Here is a 12500-nt window from a genome sequence, read left to right as displayed (position 1 = left end):
TGGTGGCTGCTATTGTAACAGCAAGTTGCGTGCATTGGTACCAAAGTTAAAAGATATTGCAGCAAACAGCAGTGCAGGAGAAGAGTAAATGTCTGCACCGTAATAAGGCCCAAATTTCCCCTTAGCAGCGCTCCTTAATGACAAAATGGTGCCATTTTGATTGAGCAATGACTGAGCAAAAAGTTGTAGCTTGTAAAAGCCCATCTCTGAAACTTCCATCGTCATTGTGACACAGCACTCAACAGCACACAGTGCTCACTGCACGCAACGAAATTGCATTTATTCCTCACCGATGCGGCAGGACGGTACAATCATGGTGAAGGATGGGGGAGAGAACTGATATTTACTCCCCCATTAACCTGGCTGGTCGGGAGTCGAACCAGCAACCTTTGGGTTGACGAAGTCCGACGATGAAATTACAAGTCATTTTCAACCCATGGTAACAAAAAGTCACATGTTTTGGTCTAAGCAACGGGATGGAATGGACCGGAAAGGTCGGCAACTGTGCTGTGCTACCCGACCGAAAAATTTCTGTTTTCAATGAGAGCCGTCAATTCTAGTCTGTGCGGGCTGGAGTGGGCACTAATGGGACAAAAGTGGCCTGGCACAGCGGGCAGACTACCCTGTAGGAGTCGGTGCCCTGATGGAGGGCCAGTGGGTACACCACTTGACCTGCCCCCTGCTCAACAACAAAAGCCCTGTCAGAGGTGGAACACAAAGAAAGACTGCGCTGAAACTAAATGTGGATACCATTATGGCGTTTCTTGGTACTTTCATACATTAATTAAGTACTATTACAAAAACATGCAAGGAGTGAAATACAAACAACCACAGTTAAGCAGTATAGCTGTATGCGGCAATGTGGGGCCAAGTAGCTGCCTCAACAAAAACAAAGAAAAAACATCAGCCATCATCAATCATTTGTTCCTTAGGTATCACACACACGCACGCAAGCACGCATGCACGCACGCACGCACGCACGCACGCACGCACGCACGCACGCACGCACGCACGCACGCTCGCACGCACGCACGCACACACACACACACACACACACACACACACACACGTCCATGCATGTTAGAATGAAATGTTTAAAGAAAATATGTAAAAAATCAAAACAATAAAAAGACAACAGGCAAAATGAAATATCAAACCTGTCTCCCGCCTGTAGCACACACAGAATAACAATGTCATGTTAAAAGCCTCGAAGGTTAGGATTTCTTTTAGAACAATTTGCCCGCATTGCATTCAATGACAGCGCCGCTGCAAAACGTCTAAAGATTACCTCTGTGTCAGACCAGTGAACACTGCTGACCTTCTCCCATGGCAGTCTGGACGAGGCAGATGGAAGATCTCTCTCTCTCTCTCTTTCTCGCTCTCTCTATCTGTCTATCTATCCTCTCTCTCGTTCTCTGTCTCTATCTTTCTCTGTCTGCGCTCTCTCTCTCTCTCTCTCCCCCTCTCTCTCTCTCTTTTTTTCTCTCGCTCTCTCTATATGTCTATCTATCTTCTCTCTCATTCTCTGTCTCTATCTTTCTCTGTCTGCTCTCTCTCTCTCTCTTTTTCTCGCTCTCTCTATCTGTCTATCTATCCTCTCTCTCGTTCTCTGTCTCTATCTTTCTCTGTCTGCTCTCTCTCTCTCTCTCTCTCCCTCTCTCTCTCTTTTTCTCTCGCTCTCTCTATCTGTCTATCTATCCTCTCTCATTCTCTGTCTCTATCTTCCTCTGTCTGCTCTCTCTCTCCCTCTCTCTCTCTTTCGCTCTTTTTCTCACTCTCTCTATCTGTCTATCTATCCTCTTTCTCGTTCTCTGTCTCTATCTTTCTCTGTCTGCTCTCTCTCTCTCTCTTTTTCTCGCTCTCTCTATCTGTCTATCTATCCTCTCTCTCGTTCTCTCTCTCTATCTTTCTCTGTCTGCTCTCTCTCTCTCTCTCTCTCTCTCTCTCTCTCTCTCTCTCTCTCTCTCTCTCTCTCTCTCTCTCTCTCTCTCTCTCTCTCTCTCGCGCTCTTTTTCTCACTCTGTCTATCTATCCTCTTTCTCGTTCTCTGTCTCTATCTTTCTCTGTCTGCTCTCTCTCCAGGGTTGCCAGATGATGCTGATGATTTCCAGCCCAAAAAATGCTCAAAACCCGCCCAATTCTATTGGTTTCTATGGCAAAACCTGGGCGGGTTTTTCTTCTAAATGCCATTTTTACCCGCACACGGCCATCCTAAACAGCCCAATTGGGCGGGAAACAGCCCAATCTGGCAACACTGTCTCTCTCTCTCTCCGCTGACGTATTTACAAAGACCGACCACCAGTCTAGCCGATCAATCTCGCAAATCAAATTCCAGTCCAGCAAGGAATACATTTGTGTGCCAATTTTTCACTGTCACACAGAATAACTTAATTATGACCTCATCCCCCTGCCGTTGCCCCGACTCCTACCACCTCCATTTTGTTTGTATAATCATTAAAGGGACACTGTGTGAGATTTTTAGTTGTTTATTTCCAGAATTCATGCTGCTCATTCACTAATGTTACCTTTTTCATGAATACTTACCACCAGCATCAAATTTTAAGTATTCATTATGACTGGAAAAATTGCACTTTTCATACATGAAAAGGGGGATCTTCTCCATGGCCCGCCATTTTGAATTTCCAAAAATAGCCATTTTTAGCTGCAAAAATAACTGTACTTGAATCATACTAGAAAATATTTGTTTAATACTTAGTAAACGTTCATGTAAATATCAAATTTGGCAATAGGCAGCCCAATTTCAATAAGCAGCATAGTTGCAGTACCTTTTTTGACCATTTCCTGCACAGTGTCCCTTTAAGGGCCACAAAAGAGGTAGGAGGAATACAAAATCGAGAGGAAAGCAAGTGACAAAGTGACAAGAAGTAAAAGCAAAGAATATCATGCTGAACATTTAAATGCTGAACCTCATTTGCTTACTCTACACACCGACAATAATGTTGAGTCTAATGAATAAGGACGATTATAGGCTACTCTGTCACTGGCAGTGGGTTCTTGATTTGCATTGTATTGGTAAGGGACTCTGGCCATCTCATCAAAATCCAATTCATTTTCCCAATGCTGATGCTCAGTCTGTACGGTATATTGTTGTGACCACTCACTCAGGCCGCATAGGATACTATAGTACCCTGAGTCACCCACTTCAAAAACACTGGAAATGTTCTGCCATGGAGATCACAACATCAGCCTGTTTCTCGGAAACCCATTCAATTTGTCACTGCCACGGACTGGGCCAAGAGATGCCAAGATCATTTTAAGGCTGAGGAATTCAGATAAGCGCACCGTTGCAGCGGCGCGCACGGCCATTTTTTAAAAATAGTACATAGCGAGGTCACATCAGACCACCCACAGCAATGGGCATTACATACATTTCACAAAATAGGACAAGTGAGTGTGATCTACAGTGTTAGCGTTTTTCACTAGAGGTACTGGCACTGGACGAAAGAATACTGCCAGTCATCTTTTCATCTTTGAGGAGAAAACCTCTCACGCGAGAGTGCCAACATCGCATACCATCTCCTTTCTCAGCCAGACATGAATCCAATAAATACCACAACCAACAAAAACAGCAACACCAAAAAGGATTTCTGTAACGTGCTTCATACAAAGTCAAACAGCTCGATGCGTGTTACAAATTATTGTGCATCTGTCGGATGAGCCGCAAAACTGTGACCAAGAGCGTTACTGTCCATAACAAGTCTTAAGAGAAAAACTTCTGATTCATGTATTTTGTGTGTATGTATGACTCCCACATTCGTCTGAGACAACTGCAGGCTAACAGGGTGGTGCTAAAAAAACACAGGCCTAGGTTCCATGCAGGCACAAAATTAAGTTATTCAGGGCACAGTTCAATATTGATAAAACGTTGTGCTTTCAATGACAATACAACAATTACAATAAGAAACACAAAACAATGTCATACATGTGTAAATTATTGCTATGGATTTTTTGTTGCAGCAGTTACAAAACAGAAGTGCCATTAACAAGTTCATTTTAATTGAAAAAAAAAAACACTGGAATGACAGAAAACCTCAGAAAATGACAGAAAACCAATGTCATTCCTCATTTCCTTATTGAGACTAGCCCCATCACTTTTTTCTTACTCTTTTTTAAACTTTAAAATCCCACTGACAGGTTGATACCAAGCGCAGCGACCGGTCGTAGAGGTACCACCTCACTCATGCATCATTTCACTGGTTTAAGAGTGTCAATCAATACACCATTTGTTGCGAGGGGTGGAAACATTGATTCACAGACACACTTTTCCCATGATGCAATTCACTGATGGGTGAAGTTAGCAGAAACCTTGATGTGCGGTCGAGGAGATGGCGGTGCAGGGGGGTTGGGTGTACATGTGGGGTGATGTGTGGGTAATAGAGGTAAGCCTGCCTCCCCCATGGCTTGCAGGCAAATACACTTCCAGTTGCTTGTCTGACAAATGTGGTGTATCGATGGGGCTGGGCCCAGCTGTTGAACCCATGGTGAGCTGGTATGGGAGGTGATAAACGACACGTGTCTGAGGGGAAATATGTTAAGCTGTTGTAAATGTAATTTAGAGAGTGATCTCAGCAAGGTGGCCCTATACCCTATGCATGCAAATGAAGAACATTAAAGGCAATTTCGGCAACTCTCACTGCCGTAATTGGATGCCACCGTCGGTGACGATAATTCAGTGAAGTGTCTAAAGCACTTTTTAATGACTTGAAACACTTGGTTATATGGAATGCAGCCACCCTCTCTTTTTTCCTTTTTTGTCAAATAAAGAGTAGTTTCACAATATCCTCTTATGCCAGTTTAGCCTTCAACCAGAGTTCATTATCCTAATTCACAGGGGGCTCTCACCTTGGCCTTGCGGTTTGCCTTTAAAGTGAAGCATTTACACAATTTATGTTTCAATTGAGCTTTATCTGAGTGCGAAACATTCAGACTATTTGAGTGCCATGAAGAACATTTCTCATCTGAAGCTGCACTGCATGTCATTTCAAAATCGTCTGAAAACTAAAGATTTAGGTGCTGTTTACATGTATCCGAATATTTTTAAAGGTGGGCATTTTTTATCCTCTTTAGGTGTAATCACAACATGTGGATAACAATTAAAAAAAACTTCAAGGTAGCATGTGCGTTTTAGCCTCCTAAATGTTTAAATCCGGATTTTTTAAAACTCTGTTTACGTGTATACAGAAGGCCAAAACCAAAGTGTTTTCAAAAAGATCCATATACGTGTGAACAGCTTCTTAGCATGCTGTGAAAAAGCCCAGCAGCTATTCACCAACGAGTACCAACAAAAAAGTACTTAATCACAAAGCCCAGAGAAATATGCACATTTTTCTCTCCCTCCCTCCCATTCTTTCTTTCTCTCATTCTACTTCTCCCACTCTCCTTCTCTCCTCTCCTTTCTGATCTGAAAATCAGACACCGAGATGAATGACGGAGCAGGGCAGATGTCTTTATTGCAAACCAGACAGCTCCGAGACCTCAGGCTAAGATTATGCCCGCTTGCCAAACAAGACAGTCTGAGAGAGCCATGGGAGTCCAAACTAATACCAACCCGCCTTTCCCCCTTCTCACTCTTATTTAATCTATATTTTATGCTTTTCAAACCAGGTACCATAGAGATGGCAGAGATTTCGATCAGCAGCGCATTGTGTGTTTACTCCTGTACTTGAATCCTGCGCTCCCTCTGGAGTTGATACTTTGAGGATCTCTTATCGCCTCGTAGCAGTCACGAACATTAATTAAGGTGCCTGCGTCCCAGGGATTGATAAATTCATCAGACTCGGCACTCGCTTTGTCGGGCCTGCTTGCCTGCTGTGTTGAGTACAGCCCAGCCCATACAGGGTAATGCTAAGAGGTAGAGATTGTGGTCAGGCCAGGTAACAGTTAACATTGACTTTCTTTTCAAAGACATTTGGAGATCGGCCATTTTCCCCTTTTAACAGGTAGTGGCTACTCTACGCCATGCTTCAGTGAGCTTGTTCTCTCTCCATCACACTTGTCATTGTCAGGGCCATTTCTGCTGAGCTCTCAAAACACCATTTCCAAAACAGGAAATCGTTTTTTGGCAGGCTCCAAGGTAACGAAATAGCAGTATGAATTACAAAAATCCCCAAAAAATAAACAAAAACAATAAACAGTGATTACAATTTGCTTAGCATGGGCCCCCTATACTTAATAATAACCAAGTCGTTTTTTTCTCAACTGTTAGTGGGAGCGATGGGATACTTACTGCTAACGGTTCGCTAATGAGGCTGCCACACTGACCCCGAGCAGATTGCGCCTGCGGGACTCAGTCAAAAAGTTTGCCCCGAAAAATATGCCACTCTCTGAAAATGGAGCCATCTGTGCATCGGCGGCTTGGGTCACAGTTCCCTTGGATGGATGCTGCTGGTATCCGTCATAAGCCAAAATAGCTCGCGCTTCACCCTGAGCCGTGCACAGATCTCTCTGACATCTTTGAAATGGCAAGAAGAGTCCACTGCAATACATGGTGACTGGCAAGGAGCCTTTGCATTGGCTTTCCAGCAAAGTCCCCAACACAGAACAGTTAGATTTTATCTGTGCATAACTTGTGGGCTGGGGGCTATGTAGCGCATAAGCAAAGCAATGTTAACTGTATTTGTCTAGCACATTTCATATACAGTACAATGAGATGAAGGCTCAAGGTCCTTCTACACAAAGAATGATGCATGACATGCAAACTCCCACATGAATCAGCAAATGAAACTTAAAGTTTGGCAAATCAATCATGCAGGCAGCAAAAAAAAAGATTGAAATTCTGTTGCAAAGCCTCTGGCCTAACGCATTCTATGCAAACAAGCATAACAATACTGAGAAATCCTATGGCGTGTACTGTTTGTATAAATCATGGCCGCCTTAGAGTACTCTATTGCTTTGCTCAGGCACTCACTCAGGCACCCTGGGGCTAGCCTGTGATCTGTTTTGTGCATTTTTCCCTCCTTTGAGTTAGGGTGGCTGTGGGACGCTGAAACACAAGCCACTCCACAGAAGGCGCTCAGCTGCTTGAATGGATTGGCCACGGTCCATGCGCTCCGAGCCGTCATAAACGGGAATAACAGCAGGAGCAATTTCACACTTTTTGGGCCTCGTTTCCTCCACCGAAGTTACACAGTTAATGTTCGCATGAATGATAAGTTTCGCCGCGGTTTTGTGGGGAAATGACATGCTTTGGTTTCGCATGCGTGCATTACATATGGAAGCGTTCTATAGAGTGACACGTGCCATCTTCCCATTTCCTCCATTTTGTGAATAACTAATTGCCTATACAGTATGGTGGTTGCCATTGGCTTTCACACAACCATCTTACTTCCATTTGACATAATGTGTAATGTATGCAATATCCACAAAGCACATGTATCTCAACAGCAGTCTTAAAATGCATTTTCATATTGATGAAGTCATCACCATTTGGTTTGGATTTCTGTGCTCAGCATTCTAGAGATACGTGCTATTATGTTTCATCCATTCATACACATCTTCATCATTCAGCCGTTGGCCTCCACACAACCCTGTCACTTCTATTTGCCCCAATATGAAATGTAATACATGTATCCAGACAGGAAAGACTTAACGTGCAATTCTCCGTGAAGTGCTAATTTAAATTTGCTAACTGTGTGTTGTAAGTAGGCGGTGTGATCTGTGGTCTAACGGGCTGCTGCTAATGCTCTCGCACTGGAACTAGGCAAGACACTGAAGGCGCAATAATTAAGAAGTCTTGGCGCTGACACTCTCCTTCATGCTTGGCTGACTGGATTTCTGAGGTTAATGCGGAGGCTCTAAGTACAGCCTGGTATAAAAAAAATGTCTCAATTAAATTAAAGCGGCTGACACAGTCACGTGATGGATTACGCCACCACCAACCGACCGACGGACGGACCAAAGAGACCAACCGACAGACCTACCTACCAACGTCACCCCTCCGGAGGCTTCAGAGATGCTTCCCTTTACAACGTTACGTCATTATTACATTACACTTAGCTGACGCTTTCATTTATTCAAAGCGACTTACAACTATTATTTGTCAGGGTATTGGTTACAGTCCCTGGAGCAATGTGGGGTTAGGTGCCTTGCTCAAGGGCACTTCAGCCATGGATGGAGACGTAGGGAGAGGTCAGGGGGGATTCCAACCAGAAACCCCTAGATTGAAAGACCAACTCTCTAACCACTAGGCCACGGCTGCCACACACCACGTCTTCGTCCCACCATGAAGACTTCCAAACCACAGACTGTAATTCCTGCAACATTTCACCTAGAAATGTACTTTTTATTTATTTCACACTTTAAAAAGGTCACCGATGGCTCTGGATCACCGGGCGCCGAATCTTTAGCCCCCTTACGAGCATTTGTATAATGTGTGGCAAAGGCTGTAAAAGCGTTAAAGACGACGTCTTCCGCTTTTAATGTCAGGGCATTTTTCGAAAGGTCACACACAAACGACGTAGACGTGAGACAAAAAAAAAATATCCAAGGTTCATGAACTTAAGCCTGCCGACAGTAAACAAGGAAATAACAGCGAGAGAACTTTACCGTAAGCAGAGTCGGCTGCCGAGTTCTGATTCCGAGTGGTAGCCAGCACATCTGTGAGGCGGAGGGAAAAAAAACAGACAGAAAATGGGTATCATTAGCATTGTGTTATCATCATCACAATGGCATATAGAAAATTCCAGTGACCCACAACGAGACAAAAATAGCCATGCTATAGCTCATTAAGGATAAATCAAGACAAAGAGAAAAAAAATCCAGAATAATGAGATGTTTACACTAGCAGGTGTTGCAACACAGATGTGGATTCTAAGTTAATTAGCCTTATTAGCATTTCTGGCTAACCCCTTCAGTAACTTTCGACACATAGTGTCAGTTCGGTGGCATTTTTTTGACGACTCGACTGCACTATTCAACCGGCAGCAATGTGTCCTACACGACTGTGATTGGTGTGTGTGTGTGTGTGTGTGTGTGTGTGTGTGTGTGTGTGTGTGTGTGTGTGTGTGTGTGTGTGTGTGTGTGTGTGTGTGTGTGTGTGTACGAGAGGCAGAGTGAGTGAGCGTGTTAATTTGTACTGTATGTACTATATGTGTGTGTGTGTGTGTGTGTGTGTGTGTGTGTGTGTGTGTGTGTGTGTGTGTGTGTGTGTGTGTGTGTGTGTGTGTGTGTGTGTGTGTGTGTGTGTGTGTGTGTGTGCGTGTGTGTGCGAGTGTCTGCGTTGGGGGTGTGGGGGGATGTTGGGGGGTGTGGGGGGATGTTGGGGGGGGTGGAGGGGGTGGGGTGGTGGTTGGAGGTGGGGCAACTCTATCAAGGTGAGCCCCCCCCGAGGGTGAAGAACGGATGGGATGCAGCGTCATGAACGAGCACCATGGATGTGAGTGATGAAAGAAGCTTCTCTCTGTGAATACTTTATGAGCTTCGCGTTGCCATGACAAGCCAGACTGCAGAAAAGCCCCGCAGACTTTCACTTTTGCACTGCTGAGATCATCAAAAAATACCTAGATCAAATGCAAAAAAAAAGCAAAGTTCAGAGATTGTGGTGGAAGCATTATTCATGCGTTCAAAAGCTTTAACTCTTTGTAGAAATACTATCTCTGGGATTTCGGCCTTTTTTGTGGCTTCCTAGACAATGAGGTCTCTACAGTACTTTCCTTTATTATATGGTCACTTGACTTCTAGATACGTCAAAAGGTCAAAAGGTACCGTAGCCTTGACGCCTCCGCAAGGGGGAGACCTCGTTTGAGCACCTGATGTGACAATCGCAGGGCTTAGAAAGCGACAGGAGGCCTTTAAAAGGCCCCTTTGTCTTGTTCCCCTCCAGAACTCATTGCCAGCACAGCATGGCTTAAAAAAAGAAAAGAAAACCCAGAAAAAAACAAGAAAACCCCCCCCAAAAAAAACCAACAGAAAACGTCATCCATCCATAACACCATTCTATATCACCATGGAACGCACAACTGCACCACACAGCAGAAACGGCCATGGAACGTGAAAAAAAAAGACAAAAACAAAAAAAAGAACGTTATAAACCTGCCCAGCAGGGGTAAGGGCCGTGTTCAAGGGCACTGTGACAAGGTGTGTGTGTGTGTGTGTGTGTGTGTGTGTGTGTGTGTGTGTGTGTGTGTGTGTGTGTGTGTGTGTGTGTGTGTGTGTATGTGTGTGTGTGTGTGTGTGTGTGTGTGTGTGTGTGTGTGTGTGTGTGTGTGTGTGTGTGTGTGTGTGTGTGTGTGTGTGTGTGTGTGTGTGTGTGTGTGTGCGCGGGGGGGCGGGGTGCAAGGGCCAGGATCAAAAACAGGAATCCGCTCGGGTTGCCAAACACTACTGGCTCCTGCTCCTGCTCCTGCAGCCGCGGGCCAACGCTGCCATTCCTTATCAAGCCATTCATCTTCCCTAGGCGACGGGCGGCAAGGAAACAAATATGGAGCTCCTTTGGGTGTGTGTGTGTGTGTGTGTGTGTGTGTGTATGTGCATTGTGCGCGTGAGTGTATGTGTGCGCGCACACACGTGTGTGTGTGTGTGTGTGTGTGTGTGTGTGTGTGTGTGTGTGTGTGTGTGTGTGTGTGTGTGTGTGTGTGCGCACGCGTCTTTGTAAGACCAGTGGCTCGATCGATACCCCAGCCCCCCACAATTTGTCATAAAATCAGCTTTGAGGCCCAGGCCAAATCAAACACTGAGCTGTAATCAAAAACCACAGTGGGCTCTATCCAAACGAAACCAAACCAGAGGGCATCACAAAGGGGCTGGTGTAAGAACTGGAGTCGAAAAAGTAGGAGTGTAGCTCATGTAAAGAGTAGGTATTGCAACTATGGTGCTCATTAAAACTGTGCTGCCTATTGCCGAATTTAATCTGAATTTAATCCGAAATTAGTAAATAATGATATAATATTTACTAGTATGACCAAAGTATAGTAAGTTTTGCCGCTAAAACTGTCTATTTCTGGAAATTAAAAATGGAGGACCATGGAGAAGATCCCCCTTTTCATGTATGAAAAGTGCAATTTTTCCAGTCATGAATACTTGAATAATTTGATAGTGGAAAAGGCAACATTTCCAAATGGGCAGCATGAATTCTGGAAATAAACTACTAGAAATATTACACAGTGCACATTTAAAGATGCACGACCACATGTACAACACATTACTAGTGAATAGGGGGCTAAAACAAGATGAATGCTGTGAGGAAAGTAAAGGTCACTCGTTCTTCAATTTATCAAACTTTTTTTGTCCAATTCTTTATATTCATCATTTCATTGTGTCATTTTCTCTCTCTCTCTCTCTCTCTCTCTCTCTCTCTCTCTCAACAATAGGGAACTTCATATCATTTGGCTGCCTGTCTTTTCATCATAGGTGCTCAGGGCTCGAAATTAACGGTGTCCCGACGTCCCGGGGACCATAAAAAATGTTGTGGGGACACAAAGTTATCATTTCTGGGACAATGCCGGGACCGTCCAAAAATATAAATGAAAAGATTCAAAAAGTAGGCTATTATATTTGCAAAGCCATCACACTGGGACATTAGCCTAACTCAACACCAACCATCAGCGAAAATAGCAACAGAAAACTTTCCTATAAACGTCCGCATTGTGTTCTAGAATGTTGATTAAGATTTCGCAGCTGCGACTGCAAGCGCGTGTTTCTTCGGACTGCTGCTGAGAGGTTGGTTGTCCCGTTGGTTATGCCATTTCACCCTGAACTAGAAATGCTCTCAGAGAAAACGGGCTCTGGATTGTTGATTTTTCAAGCCAACAAGGATATATTCCAGTAGACATGGTTAAGCTGTGAGAGGAATGGAGTTCGGTTTTGCTAATATTTCAGGTAAGCAAAGCAACAGCCCGAAACGGTAAGGGGATTGATACTCCCAACTGAGTTCGCTCCCGGACGTGCGGTCCCAGGTGTTTCTATCACTCCCGGACGTGCGGTCCCACCCGATTATATTTCACGTATTATCATATACTGCCACATACAAGCAATTTAGGGTTAGGTTTAGGGTTAGGTTTAGGGTTAGGGTTAGGGTTAGGGTTAGGTTTAGGGTTAGGGTTAAGGTTAGGGTTAGGTTTAGGGTTAGGGTTAAGGTTAGGGTTAGAAACAAAAAACTAACATCAACAAGATAACTGGCTCCGTCATATGGCGGTGGTACCGATAGTCTGGCTAGTGGGAGCGAGATGAAATGGGAGCGTCCTGAGATGGGAGCGTCAATCTGGGAATCCCCCAAACAATGCGCAGTTGTCTGTGGCCACCTGTCGCGTGCTATCTGCCCAAAACACCAGAAACGCGAGCTGGCTCTAAAGTAGATTAACCCTCATTCATACATATCAGAAACTGCCTGTAAATTACTTTCCATTAACAAATAGTTAGGGAAACGGCAAGCAAGCTAACAGAGGTAGTTGTTAGCCAAGAACGTCAAGTAGTTTCATTCAAATGTGGCTGGAAATGAAGGCGCTATATTCTGAACATTGTCATACAAACGCAGTTAGGGACTG

General features: G+C 44.4%; 1 protein-coding gene across 1 annotated transcript in view; it reads right to left on the bottom strand.

Annotated features, from left to right (window-relative positions):
* LOC134436636 (semaphorin-6C-like) overlaps positions 1 to 12500 on the bottom strand; it is a 219422-nt gene that overhangs the window by 11011 nt on the left and 195911 nt on the right. Inside the window, exon 20 of the mRNA XM_063185950.1 lies at positions 8566 to 8616. Within this exon, the coding sequence (XP_063042020.1) occupies positions 8566 to 8616 (51 nt within the window). The remainder of the gene's footprint in view (positions 1 to 8565; positions 8617 to 12500) is intronic.

The sequence above is a fragment of the Engraulis encrasicolus genome, chromosome 20 (assembly GCF_034702125.1).
Source record: "Engraulis encrasicolus isolate BLACKSEA-1 chromosome 20, IST_EnEncr_1.0, whole genome shotgun sequence".
NCBI lineage: Eukaryota > Metazoa > Chordata > Actinopteri > Clupeiformes > Engraulidae > Engraulis > Engraulis encrasicolus.
The sequence above is the reverse complement of the archived record's forward strand: the minus strand, read 5'-3'. Positions and strand labels throughout refer to the sequence as shown.